The sequence below is a fragment of the Pan paniscus genome, chromosome 10 (assembly GCF_029289425.2).
Source record: "Pan paniscus chromosome 10, NHGRI_mPanPan1-v2.0_pri, whole genome shotgun sequence".
NCBI lineage: Eukaryota > Metazoa > Chordata > Mammalia > Primates > Hominidae > Pan > Pan paniscus.
In genome coordinates this window covers 131567178-131585569 of record NC_073259.2, presented here as the reverse complement: position 1 = coordinate 131585569, position 18392 = coordinate 131567178, and the positions used below count along the sequence as shown (strand labels likewise).

The following is an 18392-nucleotide window of genomic DNA, read 5'->3' as shown; positions in this document are numbered from 1 at the left end:
AGGAGATCGAGACCATCCTGGCTAACATGGTGAAACCCCATCTCTACTAAAAATACAAAAATTTAGCCGGGCGTGTTGGTGGGCCCTGTAGTCCCAGCTACTCAGGAGGCTGAGGCAGGAGAATGGTGTGAACCCGGGAGGAGGAGCTTGCAGTGAGACGAGATCGCGCCACTGCACTCCAGCCTGGGTGACAGAGCGAGACTCCATCTCAAAAAAAAAAAAAAAAAAAAGGTAATACATGGTGGGTCAGGGATGGAGAGAAGCGAACGAATGAGGTGGGTGGGAGGTAGAGGCTGTCATTGAGTGGTCAGAGGAAGGGAGGCCTCTGTGAAGAGGTGACGTTTGGGCTGAGGCCTGAAAAATGAAGCACGCCAGCCACAGGGAGATGAGAAGGAAGGGACTGATGGGCAAGGAAGAGGCCTCAAGGTGGGAATGACCTCGGGGGGAATCAAGGAATAAAAGCAGGCACTGGGGAGGGCGAAGGGCGTGAGTGGAGAGTGTAGAGGATGAGGCTGGGGAGGAGGCCGGGGGCCACTAAGACCTCAGTTTCATCCTCAGCAGAAGTGGTGGATGATTTCAACATAGGAGTAAGGCGGGCTCACCTGCCGGTCTCACTTGCCCACCCAGGCATGTCAGAGCGGGAGCGACAGGTGATGAAGAAGCTGAAGGAGGTGGTGGACAAGCAACGCGACGAGATCCGCGCCAAGGACAGGGAGCTGGGCCTGAAAAATGAGGACGTTGAGGCTGTGAGTGACACACCCCTGACCTGTGTCCACCCTCCCAGCCAGTAGGTGCCAGCCAGAGACCAGACCCTCCACTCAGCAGGCCCCTTCTCTCCCTCACTCTCATTCTTGGGGCTCCGTGGGGTGTGGATCCTGCTCATGGCTTGGCGGGCCCAGCCTGGAAACTTCAAGTCTTCACTGGCAGAGCAGGAGGAAACGTGGCACTGCCCGGTGAGCAGGCTCCTCCCGCCTCCTGGGAAGGTCCCGAGGCCTGGGCAGACTTTGCTCTGACCCCAAGGCCTCCTCCAGCCCCACCACTTCATGCCCCTCTGTGAGCAGACTTAGCAGGGTCCAGCGTGCTCCAGGAACCCATACAGTGTCTCTGTGTAAATCAGAAAAAAATGCCCCTTTCTGAAGGCATGTTTCTTCCATTTGTTGGGAAATTTTCATAATGTATTAATTCTAGCAAGATACGCTTCCATCTGCCATAAAATTATCATAGTAAATACACAAATTGCCCATCTCTAGCATCATCATCTATAAGAATACGAACAACTTTCAAACAAAGATGTCTGCAATGTAAATGGCACACCTATGGATGGTTTGCCGTTGTGCAGTGCACAACCTGAGCTACCGCAGGTGGCAGCCCCGCACAATGGTCTCCCTTTTTCTACAGTTACAGCAGCAGCAGACACGGCTGATGAAGATCAACCATGACCTTCGGCACCGGGTCACGGTGGTGGAGGCCCAGGGGAAAGCCCTGATCGAACAGAAGGTGGAGCTGGAGGCAGACCTGCAGACCAAGGAGCAGGAGATGGGCAGCCTGCGAGCAGAGCTGGGGAAGTTGCGAGAGAGGCTGCAGGGGGAGCACAGCCAGAATGGGGAGGAGGAGCCTGAGGTGAGCAGGAAGCTGGGTGCAGAGGTGGTAGCAGAGGGTCAGTCTGGGGGTTGGCTTAAGGCAGGCAGGGTTGCCTTGTTTTCCCCATTATACTTCAGAAAATGACCAACCTGGGCAACATAGCAAGACCCCAATTCTCTACAAACATTTTTTTTAATTAGCCACGCGTGGTGGTGCACACCTGTAGTACCAGCTGCCTGGGAGGCTTAGGCAGGAGGATCACTTGAGCCCAGGAGTTCAAGGCTGCAATGAGCCATGATTGCACAACTGCGCTCCAGCCTGGGTAACAGAGCCAGACCTGTCTAAAAAAAAAAGAGAGAGAGAGAGAGAAAAAACAAGAGGCTCAGAGAGAACAAGCTACTGGCCTGAGGACACACAGCTGAGGGGTTGGAACCCCAGACTCCCAGCATTCTCCCATCTCAGTGATGGTTATTAGGCACCTGCCATTTATTTATTCATTCATACCAATGATTGTTGACTGTGTAGCCGGCCCAGAGGATAAAATAGCGAGCAAAATACAGACATGATCCCTGTCCACATGGAGCTTACAGTTTAGTATGGGAGGCAGACATTAGTTAGTCCAGACCTTAGTCATTAATCACACAGTACCATATGACCCAGCAATTCCACTCCTAGGCACATATCCAAAAGAATTGAAAGCAGGTGTTCAAACTTTTATATGAAGGCCAGGTGTGGTCACCTGCACTTGTAATCCCAGCCCTTTGAGAGGCTGAGGCAAGGGGATCAAGAAGATCACTTGAGGCCAGGAGCTCAAGACTGGCCTGGGCAACATAGCGAGATCCTATCTCTACAAAAAATTCTTTAAAAATTAAAAACTTGCTTTTGGGCTGGGTATGGTGGCTCACACCTGTAATCCCAGCACTTTGGGAGGCTGAGGTGGGAGATCACTTGAGGTCAGGAGTTCAGGATCAGCCTGGCCAACATGGTAAAACCCCGTCTCTACTAAAAAAAAATACAAAATTAGCTGGGTGTGGTGGTGGGCGTCTGTTATCCCAGCTACTTGGGAGGCTGAGGCAGGAGAATTGCTTGAACCTCGGAGGCAGAGGTTGCAGTGAGCTCAGATTGTACCACCGCACTCCAGCACCACCGCACTCCAGCCTGGACAACAGAGTGAGTCAGACCCCATCTCAAAAAACAAAAAAAGAAAATCTTAGGTATGGTGGCATATGCCTGTAGTCCCAGTTACTTGGGAAGATGAGGCAGGAGGATCACTTGAGCCCAGGAGTTTGAGGATGCAGTGAGCCATGATTGAGCCATTGCTCTCCAGCCTGGGCAACAGAGTGAGACCCTATAGCAGCACTATTCACAGTCGCCAAAAGGTGGAAACAACCCACATGTCCATCAGCAGATGAATGGGTGAACAGTGGTCTCTCCATACAGGGGGATATGATTCAGCTCTAAAGAGGAATGCAGCCCTGGCCACGCGGCAGCACGGATGAGCTGCAAAAACATCACGCGGAGTGAAAGAAGCCAGGCCCAAAAGGCCAGTGTGTGACTCCATTTGCATGAAATGTCCCAGAACAGGCAAATCCATAGAGCCAGAAAGTAGACTGGTGTCCGAATGGGGCTGGGGGAGGGAGGAATGGGGAGTGACTGCCGATGGGCATGGAGTTCCCTTTGGGGACGATGGAAATGATCCGGAATTAGAGAGCGGTGATGGTTGCACAACACTGTGCATGTTACTGTCCGTGTGGCCAGAGCTGTCCATCACAGCTGCAGCTAACATCCAGGTAGGCCCAGGGCTACAAAGTGGGCACTAGCGGTGTCTGTTCCTTAAATGTGCCCCCAGACTGTGCCAGGAACACAGAGGGTGAGATCGTTCATCCTGGCAGAGGTGGGGAGGTGGGGTTTCAGGGAAGAGCTGTTCCCGAAGCCGGGCGTCAGTGTTAACAACGCTGAGACTTTGACAGATAGAAATGTGGACAATGGAGATGCTGTTTCAGAAAAGTATAGTGAACTTTAGGGACACACTCAGGCTTGTGTTTTCTCCCAGCAGATGTTTATGAGCTGTTGAAAGTTTGCAGATGCTGCACTAGTAACCTGAGTTACAGGTAGGGGAGGTAGGACAGACAAGCTCACAGTCAGGTGGGATCAAGTCCCAGTAGTCATTAGGTATCCTGTGAATTTGGTAGTTACTTCCAGGTTTGCTGTAGGACAGGACAGGCATCTGGGATACAAATGAGGAAGGTCAGGGAGAGAAGTCTTAAAAGGGAGTAGTTGCCAGCCATGGTGGCTCACACCTGTAATCCCAGCACTTTGGGAGACTGAGGCAGGCAGATCACTTGAGGTCAGGAGTTCGAGACCAGCCTGACCAATATGGTGAAGCCCCATCTCTACTAAAAATACAAAAATTAGCCAGGCGTGGTGGTGCACACCTGTAGTCCCAACTACTTTGGGGGGCTGGGACAGGAGAATTGCTTGAACCCGGGACGTGGAGGTTGTGGTGAACTGAGATCACGCCACTGCACTCCAGCCTGGGCGACAGGGGTGAGACTCTGTCTCAAAAAAAAAAAAGAAAAAAAGAAAAAGGAGTGGTTAAGGGCTGCTTTTGGCTAAAAACGACATAAGCCTAAGTTAAAATGGTTTAAGAGTTGGGAGGCCAAGGCAGGCCGATTTCCTGAGCTCAGGAGTTCAAGACCAGCCTGGCTAATGTGGCGACACCCCGTCTCTACTAAAATACAAAAAATTAGCCAGGCATGGTGGTGTGCGCCTGTAGTCCCAGCTACTCGGGAGGCTGAGGCAGAAGAATTGTTTGAACCCAGGAGGCAGAGGTTGCCGTTAGCTGAGATCGCACCACTGCACTCCAGCCTGGGCAACGGAGTGAAATTCTGTCTCAAGAAAAAAAAAAATGGCCGGGTGTGGTGGCTCACTCCTGTATTCCCAGCACTTTGGGAGGCCGAGGCGGGTGGATCACCTGAGGTCAGGAGTTCGAGACCAGCCTGGCCAACATGGCGAAACCCCGTCTCTACTAAAAATACAAAAATCAGCTGGGCATGGTGGTGCGTGCCTGTAATCCCAGCTACTAGGGGGGCTGAGGCAGGAGGATAGCTTGAACCTGGGAGGTGGAGGTTGCAGTGAGCTGAGATTGTGCCACTGCACTCCAGCCTGGGAAACAGAGCGAGACTCTGTCTCAAAAAAAAAAAAAAAAAATGGGGCCAGGTGCGGTGGCTCACGCCTGTAATCCCAGCACTTTGGGAGGCCAAGGCAGGCGGATCACAAGGTCAGGAGATTGAGACCATCCTGGCTAACATGGTGAAACCCCATCTCTACTAAAAATACAAAAAATTATCCAGGCATGGTGGCGGACACCTGTAGTCCCAGCTACTCGGGAGGCTGAGGCAGGAGAATGGCATGAACTCGGGAGGCGGAGCTTGCAGTGAACCGGGATCGCACCACTGCACTCCAGCCTGGGCGACAGAGTGAGACTCTGTCTCAAAAAAAAAAAAAAAAAAAATGTTTAAGAGGGAAAAAACAAATTTATTGACTGTAACTAAAAGCTCTGAGTTAGGGGTAGCTTCAGGTACAGCTGGCTCCAGGTGTCCATGAGCTGCTCTCAGGAATGTGGCTCTGACCTTCTCAGGCCCTGCTTTCCTCTGTGCTGTTGTCATTCTCAGCCAGGCTCTTGCCTACAGTTGCCACTAGTATTTGACCAGCATAGCAACCCCAGTCAAAAGAAATGGCCTCTTTCCCTAGAGTCCCAGCAAAAGCCTCAGGAAATCCTCATTGGCCTATCACCGAAACAACTACTGTGGCCAGAGACCTAGAATATGCATGTTTATTCCTGAGTCACATGGCTGCGACTCAAGCCACATGGACTAAAAGTGGGAGGGAGGTCTTTCTCCAGAAGAAAACGGCAGTGACTTAGCACAAAGACCTGAGGGAAGGATAAAGGCCAGGCAGAGACAACAGCTGTCGTCTGCAGTGCTGGGGAGTCGGCACCCAGGGACCACACAGAGTTCTGAGTAGTAGGGGTGCGGGTCCCTCGCAGGGGTTCAGCAGGCGAGCGATACACTCAGCTGTTTCACTGGAGGACAGGGAAGGAGCTTGTGGCAGACATGGTTGTCAGGAGCCCTTTGCAATAACCCAGGTGAGAATGTGAGGGCTGAACTCAATCTATGACAGTGGGAAGGAAGCTGGTGCCAAAGACAACCTCCAGGCTGAGGGTGGGGCGGTCGCCACCTCTGCCCTGCTCCCTGCTCCTAGTGCGCCCCTTCCAACCTTCAGGCCCCACAGGAGCTCAGGCTGGTCTCCTGGCCAGGCAGGGCCTGGCCCACACCGGGGTCTCAAGAACATCGAGACTCCCAGCGCTGTTCCAGGACTCTTTAGCAGCAAGGGACATTTCACACCACCTTGGCGCGACTGCCTGTCAGTTTCAGCTTCCCTGTCTGGCAGCCAATGGGGCAGGGAAGAAATGAGGGAGTAAAATCAGGCTGCGGTAATGTGAACCCGCCAGGCTGCTTTGCAGTGTGCTTTCCCAGGCTCGGGGCAGCTTTGTTGGGTTCGCATCTATCCCTTGGAGCTCTGTGAGTTCAGGATGCCTGTCAGTCACACAGGGGAGCTGCAGGTTGTGGTGGTTTCATCACTTGCCGCTGTGTGACCTGGGCCTGTCCCTCTCTTTGGTGGTCAATTTCGTCATCTGACAAGTGAGGGGAATGAGCTTGACTCAGTAGGTTCACTGTTTCGCGCAGCTGGGAGAGAGGAGTATAACATCAGAGGAGGGCTTGGTGAAGTCAAGAGGCAGGGACAGGGCCAGGCGCAGTGGCTCACACCTGTAATCCCAGCACTTGGGGAGGCCAAGGCGGGTGGATCACCTGAGGTCAGGAGTTCGAGACTAGCCTGGGCAACATGATGAAACCCCCGTCTCTACTAAATAAACAAAAAAAGCCAGGCGTGGTGGTGGGTGCCTGTAATCCCAGCTACTCAGGAGGCGAAGGCAGGAGAATCACTTGAACCCGGGAGGTGGAGGTTGCATTGAGCCGAGATAAAGCCACTGCACTCCAGCCTGGACGACAGAGCAAGACTTCGTCTCAAAAAAAAAAAAAAAAAAAAAAAAAAGAGGCAGGGCCTCAGGACAGATCTTGAAGGCATTGGGCCGGGTCCTGTGGATGAGTAGCGTGTCCCAGGGTGGACTATGGACAGGCCATTCCAGGCAGGGGGAACAGTGAGCTAGGCCGGAGAACGTGCATCATGTGGCTGGGGTCAGGGGTTTGTCCCAGGGCAGGATTTGGAGGACATGAGAGCTATGGAGGGTTGCAGAGCTAGAAAGGAATCTGTCTCATTGAAGGGGTGGGTTGCCCCTCCACACCTGTGGGTGTTTCTCGTAAGGTGGAACGAGAGACTTGGAAAAGAAAAAGACACAGAGACAAAGTATAGAGAAAGAAATAAGGGGACCCAGGGAACCAGCGTTCAGCATATGGAGGGTCCCGCCAGCCTCTGAGTTCCTTTATGTATTGATCATTCGTGGGTGTTTCTCCGAGAAGGGGACGTGTCAGGGTCACAAGACAATAGTGGGGAGAGGGTCAGCAGACAAACACGTGAACAAAGGTCTTTGCATCATAGACAAGGTAAAGAATCAAGTGCTGTGCTTTTAGATATGCACACACATAAACATCTCAATGCTTTACAAAGCAGTGTTGCTGCCCGCGTGTCCCACCTCCAGCCTCAAGGCGGTTTTTCCCTATCTCAGTAGATGGAACGTACAATCGGGTTTTATACCGAGACAGTCCATTGCCCAGGGACGGGCAGGAGACAGATGCCTTCCTCTTGTCTCAACTGCAAGAGGCATGCCTTCCTCTTTTACTAATCCTACTCAGCACAGACCCTTTACGGGTGTCGGGCTGGGGGACGGTCAGGTCTTTCCCTTCCCACGAGGCCATATTTCAGACTATCACATGAGGAGAAACCTTGGACAATAACTGGCTTTCCTAGGCAGAGGTCCCTGTGGCCTTCCGCAGTGTTTGTGTCTCTGGGAGCATGCTGCCTTCAAGCATCTGTTTAACAAAGCACATCTTGCACCGCCCTTAATCCATTTAACCCTGAGTGGACACAGCACATGTTTCAGAGAGCATGGGGTTGGGGGTAAGTCATAGATTAACAGAATCTCGAGGCAGAAGAATTTTTCTTAGTACAGAACAAAATGGAGTCTCCTATGTCTACTTCTTTCTACACAGACACAGTAACAATCTGATCTCTCTTGCTTTTCCCCACATCTCATCATTGCCATGCAGTTCTTTCTAAGCTGTGTCACTGTCATTGCAGTGTGATCACCAGGAGACAAGGCTCTTTCTATTTTTATAACTTCCTTATTGAGATGTAATTCATATGCCATGCACTTCAGCTATTGTGTGCTCATCACCACTGTCCAGAACATGCCCATCACCCCCATCAGAAATCCCTGCTCCTGCGGTAGCTGCCTCCTACCTTCCCCAGCCCCTGGCCACCAGCAGGCTGTTTCCCTCTGTGTATTCACCTGTTCGGGACATGGCATCAGTGGGATCCTACAACATGTGGTCCTGCCTGGCTTCTTTCACTTAGCGTGTTTTCTTGTTAATCCAGGTTCTCATATTTCAACTCAAGGTTTCCTGCCTTTCACAGATTATATGTGTATATATATATATATATATTTTTTTTTTTCTTTTTTTTTGAGACAGGGTCTCAGGCCGGGGTGCAGTGGCACAATCTCAGCTCACTGCAACCTCCACCTCCCGGGTTCAAGCCACCATGATAGGCTAATTTTTGTATTTTTAGTAGAGACAGTGTTTGCCCATGTTGGCCAGGCTGGTCTTGAACTCCTGACCTCAAATGATCTGCCTGCCTCTATTTTATTTTATTTATTTATTTATTTTGAGACAGGGTCTCACTCCATCACCCGGGCTGGAGTGCAATGGCACGATCTTGGCTCACTGCAACCTCCGCCTCCTGGGTTCAAGCAATTCTTGTGCCTCAGCCTCCCGAATAGCTGGGATTACAGGTGTGCGCCACCACACCCAGCTCATTTTTGTGTATTTTTAGTAGAGACAGGGTTTTACCATGTTGCCCAGGCTGGTCTCGAACTCTTGACCTCAAATGATCCGCCTGCTTCGGCCTCCCGGGGGGATTACAGGTGTGAGCCACCGCGCCCGGCCACACGTTTTGATTTCGTAACAGGTTTTGTTTTTGTTTTGCAAAGTGCAGGCTGCCTGCATAGGGAAAGCAGACAGGCGTATGCTGGCTGAAAGGCGGGCAGAATTTATGCATTGAATTTATGCTAGGCCTGGTGGTGCCAAGTGTGACCAGAGCACAGTCGTTCCCCATTGCTGGGCCAGGGGCTGCTCAGAAGTACTGTGAAGGGGCTGCCGTGGGAGGGCAGGGTGCTTTGAGGCACCCAGGCAGTGAGGAGCATTCCTAAGGCCTCGGGATGGAGGCCCTGACCCAGGATGCTGCCTCCCTAAGGCCTCTGGGCAGCCCCGTGGCTTGTTAGTTGGTCTCTTGGGCCTTCCTGGGAAGCAGCTGAGGCCTCAGGGTATCGCTCTGAAGCTGTGCCCAGAGTACCTCCAGGGATCAGCAGACAACCCACAAAAGGCCGCAGCTTATCTCAGCTAACCCGAGCCGCCTCCCGGTCCCGCATGGAGTAAGCCTAGGAGGACCACGGCCGATGGAGCTCGATTGCCATCTTGAAAAGAGCCTCCTTGGTCCCTCCTGGTCTGAACCAGATAGTCCTGGGCCGCCCGTGGCCCTGCGGTCACTGCCTGGTGGCCTCTCGAGAAGCTGGAGCCCAGGGCTGTCCTGCCTGTACTTTCAGGCAATAGTATTAGAAGTCAGGGCGGGGATGGTGGCTCACGCCTGTAATCCCAACACTTTGGGAGGCCGAGGCAGGCGGATCACCTGAGGTCAGGAGTTTAAGACCAGCCTGGCCAGCATGGCGAAAGCCCATCTCTACTAAAAATACAAAATTAGCCAGGCATGGTGGCGCATGCCTGTAATCCCAGCTACTTGAGAGGCTGAGGCAGGAGAATCACTTGAACCCGGGAAGCAGAGGTTGCAGTGAGCTGAGATCATGCCATTGCACTCTAGCCTGGGCAACAAGAGCAAAACTCTGTCTCAAAAAAAAAAAAAAAAAGTCAGGACTTTGGGGCCAGACACAATGGCTCACGCCTGTAATCCCAGCACTTTGGGAGGCTGAGCCAGGAGGATTGTTTAAGCCCGGGAGTCCGAAACCAGCCTGGGCAACAAAGTGAGACCCCATCTCTAATGAAATATAAATAAAATTTAAAAAAAGAGAGTAAGGACTTTTGCATACCTTGCTGGGATTTCCCCAAACTCTAAAGGAATCAGACCATTCCTCCCCAAAAATGAACTGTCCCTTCTCCAGAAAAAAAAGAACTCAGGTTCTAAGGAAGCCCTTCAATGTCTTGGGCAGTTAAAACCCAATAGGGGTGAGCAGGAAATTCCTGTGGCTTTGAAAGTGTGTGTTCACAGAAATCCCCAGGTACCTGGGTGGGAAGGGCCCTTGGAAATATTTCTGGGTTATCAAGGGCTAGATGAAAGCCCAGATGAAAGCCCAGATGAAAGTTATCAAGGGAGATGAAAGCCCAGACATAGGGGCGGGTGGCTTTGCCCAGAGGCCTCTCGAGAGGTGGGGGTTTGGGAGTTCCTTTGAAGGGCTTTGCTCTTTCCCCAGGGTGTGGGGACGGCTGTCAGATGGTCCCTCCCAGAGACACAGGAGAGGCAAGGCCCTGACCTGCTATGAAAGGCAGGACCCGAGCTGTCTGAGGAGGAAGGGACCGGAGGGAGCTTGGGGTTCGGGTCCATAGCAGGGGCCACTGCTGCCTGCAGGGTCCAGGCAGGAGAAGGAGAAGGGGGATGGAAAAGGGAGCAGCTGCTGCTCGGAAACAGCCCGGTGTTGCCAGTGGGGCCTGATCTTCCAGCGCACTTTCCACAGGAAGCCCAAAATGCAAACTTCAATATGAAATCTCCTAATCTTAAAGAGTTCGCAGCTAATTCAACAGAGTTTTAGAACACAGTGAAGGCCAAACAAAATGTGGGCCAGCAGCACTGGGATGGTCTAAGGGCTTAGTTTGCAACCTCTGGTCTATACTACTAATGCCCAGAGTTCCTGGTGAACTCCTACACATTCGTCAATACCCCATGCATAGAGACCACATCTGATTAACATCTTCCCTGATTCTCTCCAGTTAGATCTTGTGTCTGTGCACTATTTTTTTTTTTTTTAAGATGGAGTCTTACTCTGTCGCTCTGTCGCCCAGGCTGGAGTACAGTGGCACCGTGTCAGCTCACTGTAACCTCCATCTCCTGGGTTCAAGCAATTCTCCTGCCTCAGCCTCCCGAGCAGCTGGCATTACAGGTGCCCACCACCATGCCTGACTAATTTTTGTGTTTTTTAGTAGAGATGGGGTTTCACCATGTTGGCCAGGCTGGTCTTGATCTCCTGACTTTGTGATCCACCCACCTCAGCTTCCCAAAGTGCTGAGATTACAGGCGTGAGCCACCGTGCCTGGCCGCCCAGCTAATTTTTGTATTTTCAGTAGAGATAGCGTTTCACCATGTTGTCCAGGCTGGTCTCGAACTCCTGACTTCAGGTGATCCGCCTGCCTCAGCCTCCCAAAGTACTGGGATTACAGGTGTGAGCCACCACACCTGGCCTTAAGTTTCTATTTATGTGTATCTTCTCTTCAGCCCCATCTGTCTGACTCTGTTCCCAGGGCTGAGCTCCACGGCCAGCAAGGCTTTACAAAGTTAGCTCTCAGTAAATGTTGGATAACTAGACATCCAGGGTTGCTCCTTGGTGAAGCTGGGCCAGGGAAAGAGGAGAACTGGCGTGATTGAATGCCGGCCGCATATCCGTCACCTGTTGTATGTGGTCTTGGGTGGAGACATGGAGTGTGTGGCTGCCGGGTGGTTCCGGAGCATCCCTGGAGGCGCTGCAGAGGAGATCGGACATTGAAGATGTCCTCTGAGGACACAGCCCACCTAAATTATGGCATCAGCAGACGCCTAGAATACTTTCTTTGGAAATTAAATTCTCCAACATTTCCTCCCCTTGTTCTTGGGTGGGAAGAAGCCCCTCAGCTGCCCAGACAGCTTGCGAGGGCGGCCGGGGTCAGATTTCAGTTTCCCACTGCATGGAGGCCCCTCCTCTGCTGCCCCGTGCTGACTCCGACCCCAAGGCTGGGCAGGGTCAGCTTGCTCCCCCAACCTGGGCCTGCTGTGTGTGGCTCTGCTGTCACCTGACGTGCCCCAGCAGTGGGTGGTGTCTCCTTTCACACGTCCTTTCCCAGAACAGCCGGTTCCAGCCTCCCCCAGGGTGTGAAGCCTCTCGGCTCTGCCTTCTGGAATCCCTCAGCCTCCTGTCCAGGGCACATTCAGGCTGGAGTTAGTCCCCTTCTCCCTGTGCTGCTATGGGGTTTTTCTTCTTCTTCTTTTTTTTTTTTTTTTTTTTTTTTTTGAGACAGGGTCTCACTTTGTTGGAGACACTGCCTTAAGTGCAGTGGCACAGTCTTGGCTCACTGCAGCCTCTACTTCCTGGGCTCAGGTGATCCTCATGCCTCAGCCTCCTATGTAACTGGGACTACAGGGGCAAGCCACCATGCCCAGTTAATTTTCTTTTCTTTTTTGTAGACATGAGGTCTTGCTATGTTGCCCGGGCTGGTCTGAATCTCCTGGGTTCTAGTGATCCTCCTGCCTCAGCCTCCCAAAGTGCTAGAATTAGGAGTGTGAGCCACGGTGCCGGGCCTATGGAGTTTTTCTTGAGGTTGGGAGGGACGTCTGTTTCCTCTCCCTTTCCCTGTTCTGGAGCTTTTTCACTGCTGTCCTGACCTCTGTCTACTCCTGGTTGGTCATGGGACATTGGTGGCTCAGGAGTGTTGGGGACACTCCATTCCTTTGAGAGTGTGGGCTACCTGTAGATTGACTGGCTGACTTGCAAAAGCTTCCTTGTGATTAAGAAAAAAAAGGAAAATAACTGTTGGCAAGAATGTAGAGAAATTGGAACCCTTGTGCATTGCTGGTGGGAATGTAAAATAGAGCAGCTGCCGTGGGAAACGGTTTGACAACTCCTCAACAAGTTAAACATAGAATTAGCCTATGACCCAGCAATCCCACTCCCAGGTATACAACCAGAAGAACTGAAAACAAGTGTCCACACTAATACAGTTCTTAGCATTGCTATTCACATTAGCCAAAGAGTGGAAACCACTCTGATGTCCATCAGCTGAAGAATGGATAAACACACTGTGGTACATCTGTACAGTGGAATATGGCTCAGCCATCAAAAGGAGTGAAGTGAGCTGGCGGGGTGGCCCACCCCTGTAATCCCAGCACTTTGGGAGGCTGAGGTGGGTGGATCACCTGAGGACGGGAGTTCAAGACCAGCCTGACCAACATGGTAAAACCCCGTCTCTACAAAAATACAAAACTTAGCCCGGGCATGATGGCGGGTGCCTGTATTCCCAGCTAGCTACTCGGGAGGCTGAGGCGGAAGAATCGCTTGAACCCAGGAGGCAGAGGTTGAAGTGAGCTGAGATCGTGCCATTGCACTCCAGCCTGGGTGACAGAGTGAGATGCCATCTCAAAAAAAAAAAGAGTGAAGTGCTGGTGTGTGCTGCAACGTGGATGAACCTTGGAAACACCGTGCTAAGTGAAAGAAGCCAGGCACAAAAGGCCACTTAATGTATGATTCTGTTTCTGGGAAATGTCCATGGTAGGCAGTCCATAGACAGAAACTGCATTGGCATTTGCCAAGGGCTCAGGATAGGGAAGTAGAGAGTGACTGCTTAATAAGTACAGGTTTTCAGCCGGGTGCGGTGGCTCACACCTGTAATCCCAGCACTTTGGGAGGCAAAGGCGGGCGGATCACTTGAGGTCAGTAGTTCAAGACCAGTCTGGCCAACATGGTGAAACCCTGTCTCTACTAAAAATACAAAAATTAGCCAGGCATAATGGCAGGCGCCTGTAATCCCAGCTACTCAGGAGGCTGAGGCAGGAGGATGGTTTGAACCCAGGTGGTGGAGTTTGCAGTGAGCTGAGATCGTGCCACTGCACTCCAGCCTGGGTGACAGAGAGATTCTGTCTCAAAAAAAAAAAAAAATTGCCGGGTGTGGCGGTGCACACCTGTAATCCCAGCTACTCGGGAGGCTGAGGCACAAGAATTGCTTGAACCCAAGGGGTGGAGGTTGCAGTGAGCTGAGATCATGCCATTGCACTCCAGCCTGGGTGACAGTGAAACTCCATCTCAGAAAAAAATAAAATAGTAAGTATGGGTTTTCCTTTTGGTGTGAAGAAAATGTTCTAGAACTGGACAGAGGTGGTGGTTGTGTGACATGTGAGTTTACTAAATGTCACCTCCAAATTGTTCACTTTCAAAAGGTTCAAATGGTAAATTTTAGATGATGTATATTTTACCACATTTTTCTAAAAAGGCTCCCTCGCTATGCAAGAAGGTGAGAGGATGGGTGTGGGTGTGACCTGGGGCAGGTGACTTAGCATGATGCTGGGATCTGTCAGTCACCCGCATCACAGAGAAATGGCCGAGTGTGCACCCCCGCCGGGCTTCCACTGAACTCCAGATACTCAAAGCCACTGGGGAGGAGAGGACCTAACCAGAAGGCCCATAACAACAGGGAAAATGGATATGACTTACTGTCAAATGAAAAAGGAATGGAGAATTGTGTGTAGGCTGAGATTCCAGCCACTCTGGCCAAATTAGCAATGGTCTTAGTAAGGAGATGAAAGGAGGCCTGGAAAGGGGGAAGCAGCAGATGTACGAGGGTGGGGGCAGGGGAGGTGTGACAGCTCCTCCCTGGATGCCTTGTCATGTTTGTAATGAAACCCCAAGTCGGGTAGGGAGGTGCGGGGTCTGTGGGTTCGGCTATTGGGAAGGCGAACAATGAACAGGTGGCTGCTGGCTTCCACCTCCAGAGGGAAACTGTACAGAACGTGAGCAAGGGCCGCCCGCGAGTGCTGAAAATAGCACCCTCCACAGGCTGTTGGCACCCCGGGAGGGGGAGAATTTGGGCTCCTTCAGGATAGAGAGTGGGTGCTGGCAGTGGCTGCCAAGAATTCATTAGCAGCATCTCTGCCTCCTCCAGACGGAGCCGGTTGGAGAGGAGAGCATCTCCGACGCAGAGAAGGTGGCCATGGATCTCAAGGACCCCAACCGCCCCCGGTTCACCCTGCAGGAGCTGCGGGATGTGCTGCACGAGAGGAACGAGCTCAAGTCCAAGGTGTTCTTGCTGCAAGAGGAGCTGGCTTACTATAAGAGGCAAGTGTCCCTGGGGCTGGATGGCCTGAGCTGGCTCCTTACTGAGGTTAGCCAGAGTTTCTGTACAGTTACCTTCTTACCCCCTGGAAGACAAGCATTTCATCAGTGTTTTTTTGGGTACCCTCTCTGGCCTAAAGAACTTACATACAAGCTCACAACCCCTTTCTGAAACTCTTGGGCCCAGGCCGGGCACCAGAGCTCACACCTTTAATTCCAGTATTTTGGGAGGCCAAGGCGGGAAGATTGCTTGATCCCAGGCATTCGAGACTAGCCTGGGCAACAAAGCGAGACCTCATCTCTTTTTTTAAATGAATGAATGAATGAAACCCGGCCCCGGTGTTATGGTCTATGTGGCCCTTTTCACCTCCTACATTATCCTGTTCACTCTCATGCTTGCTTTATTGTAGGTTTCCACACGAGACCACAAGCAACATGAGACCAGAAGTCTTATTTATCTTGTCCATGGCTAAGTTCCCAGCACTTAGAATGGAGCTTGGCACACAGTAGGTGCACAACAAATATCTGTTGAATAGAAAGCTGGAAGGAAGGACCCATGCACCAGAGGTGGTCCCTGCTCCAGTGGGGAAGATAAGAGATGCATAAAAAATATAATACCACACATTTTTATTGAAAGGTTTACTGACTGTATACTGGATGTTCAAAGATGGGAGAGGCCGGGCGCGGTGGCTCATGCCTGTCATCCCAGCACTTTGCGAGGCCGAGGCAGGCGGATCACTTGAACCCAGGACTCGAAACCAGCCTGGGCAACGTAGTGGGACCCCCATCTCTACACAAAAATTTTTAAAAATTAGCCAGGTATGGTGGCTCACCCTGTAGTCCCAGCCACTTGGGAGGCTGAAGCAGGAGGATCATTTCAGCCCAAGGTCAAGGCTGCAGTGAGCTCTGTATGTTTGTGCCACTGCACTCGAGCCTGGGCAACAGAATGAGACCCTGTCTCAAAAAAAAAAAAAAAAAAAAGATGGGAGAGTGGGAGAGATCACTTCGAGTTTGTGGATGGGGTGGAAATCGGAAGGCCTCCTGGAGGAAGCAGCATTTGAACTGGGCCTTCCTGAAAGGATAGGGTAGTATTTAGATATGGGAGATGTTGAGGAGTGACGGGTATATTCTGGGTAGAAGAAACCACAGAGGTGTGGTGACAGGGAAGCCTGTGTAAGGACAGGAAACGGGGAGTGGTTCTATTTGGCTGGACTCTTCAGAATAAACTGGAAATACAGATGCGGGTCCCCTAAAAAGCATGCACCCTCTCAGACCATCAGACACTTCTCTTCTGGAATGTTCCAGTTCTCAAGGAACTTTTGACTCTTTTATCTCACGCCTCTCATCTCCTTCCAGTGAAGAAATGGAAGAGGAAAACCGAATATCCCAACCCCCACCCATCACCCACCCGAGGACGTCCCCCCAGCCGGAGTCGGGCATCAAGCGACTGTAAGTGATGCGCTGCCGGCTTCTGCGCTCGGCTGACCTGGCGGTTCACGTGTCCTTTGACTTTTCCTCCTTGGCACCTGCTCCCAGGGCCAGGCTTATGACTAACCACATCCTGCTGAGACGTCTGGCCTGGCCCCCGACTTTGAGTTCATCTCCCTTCCTGAATGCTGAGTCCCTCCTGGGGGTCTCTGGGCAGAGAGGTTTGGGGAGTGCGGGAGGCGAGAGGGGAGAAGCTTGGGCCAGTGGCTGATACTCAGGAGCTTGCTGCAGTGTGTTTCATGGGGGTGGGGTGCATCTCTGGGCCTTTAAGGACAGGAAATAAGGGTAGCGAGGTAGGGGTGGGTTGTGCATCTGAAGCTTGAGACTTCAGCTCTGAGATGTCAGGTGGCCCTGGGTCCACCCCATCTATGCAGTTCTCTGATGACTCATCCATGTAGCCCTCTGTCCATTAAGCAGGGGTTACTGCATAACGCATGCAGAGTCAGGCCTTGGTTGCTGCAGGAGAACCCCGCAAAAAAGAGTGACCTAGTCCCTGCCCTCAACTAGACTTTAAGCTACTTCAGTGGTTCTTGGCATCAACAGATTCCTTTGAGGTTGTTATAAAACCTCCTGAAATTTCCCCCAGAGAAATCTGTAAAATTTGTGAACAATTTCAGGAGGTTCATGGACCCCTAAGACTCTTCAGATAAAGGGTTAACACCTCTGGTTTTGTTAGACAGTATCTACTAAGAAGCTAACACGTGCTGGGTCCTGTTCCCACAGAATATCTCATTGAGTCCTCAGCATGGTGTTGTGGGGTGGAAGCATCATCATTCCCATTTTATAGTTAAGGAAACAGAGGCACCTGCCTAGGGTCATTCAGCTAATAAGAGGCAGAACCAGGGCTCAAACCCAGGTAGCCTGGCCCCAGAGCCCACACTGTGAGCTCTCTGCAAGACAGCCTTGTGCTTGCAGTGTTGGAGCTGCATTCTCTCCCCTGAGACGGTCTTCCAGGCTCTGGGCCTGCCTTCCAGTTCTATCCAAGGCTTAGTACAGAAGAGGTTTCAGTTCTTTCCTCCAAAACCCACAAGAAACTTTGTGAAAACAGGGCGTGTGGGTTGGAAAGCCAGACGGATTGTGTAGGGAGAGGAAGTGGAGTGTTACCCATATACCCCAACCTTTAAAATCCAGTTATGTTTGGAAATTCTTGGTTAGTTCTTGCCCTGTGAGTAGACAATGCAGAACCGTGCAGGTTTGTCACTGCTGGGCCCTCTCCTCTTAGAAAATGGTGCCCTTGGGGCTGGGTGCGGTAGCTCACACCTGTAATCTCAGCATTTTGGGAGGCAGAGGTGGGAGGATCACTTGAGCCCAGGAGTTCAAGACCAACCTGGGCAACATGGTGAAACCACCTCTCTACAAAAAATACAAAAATTAGCTGGGTATGGTCCCAGCTACTCGGGAGGCTGAAGTGGGAGGATTGTTTGAGCCCAGGAGGTTGAGGCTTCAGTGAGCCAAGATTGTACCACTGCACTCCAGCTAGGGTGACAGAGCGAAACCCTGTCTCGAAAAAAAAAAAAAAGAGAGAGAGAGAGGGATAAAAAAAGAAAGAAAGAAAATGATGCCCTTTGCTGGGCATGGCAGCTCACATCTGTAATCCCAGCACTCTGAAAGGCCAAGGCAGAAGGATCACTTGAGGCCAGGAGTTTGAGACCAACCTGGGCCACGTAGTGAGACTCTGTCTCTACAAAAAAATTTAAAATTAGCCGGATATTGCTAGAGAGTACAGGCTGGTGCATGACTCCCTTCCAGCTTCATTCAGGCTGCTTAGAAGTTTGGCCCCAGGTCCCTGATGCACTGGGGAGGGAGTGTGGCCCCAGTTCTGGTTAGAGATAAACATTTCCTAGGGAAGAAGCATGGCACCAGAAAAGCTTCCTCTAGATCCCAACACCATTTAGATCATGGATTCAGTAGTAAACTTCCATTTGCAATTGAAACTCAACTCAAAGTAACCTAAGAAAACGAATTTGGAGGCCAGGCGCAGTGGCTCACGCCTGTAATCCCAGCACTT

The 18392-nt window shown here is 51.6% G+C and overlaps 1 protein-coding gene across 4 annotated transcripts in view; it reads left to right on the top strand.

The window, feature by feature from the left end:
* The window catches only part of RILPL1 (Rab interacting lysosomal protein like 1), a 63041-nt gene that overhangs the window by 32508 nt on the left and 12141 nt on the right, over positions 1-18392 (top strand). For 2 of the 4 annotated variants that reach the window (XM_003812100.5, XM_055096324.3), the window contains exons 3-6: positions 628-746; positions 1399-1620; positions 14727-14899; positions 16253-16345. In XM_003812100.5, the coding sequence (XP_003812148.1) occupies positions 628-746; positions 1399-1620; positions 14727-14899; positions 16253-16345 (607 nt within the window). Of the gene's footprint in view, positions 1-627; positions 747-1398; positions 1621-14726; positions 14900-15306; positions 15403-15533; positions 15716-16252; positions 16346-18392 lie in introns of those variants that run through there. The other 2 variants (XM_014347360.5, XM_034934762.3) reach the window with 2 other exon arrangements.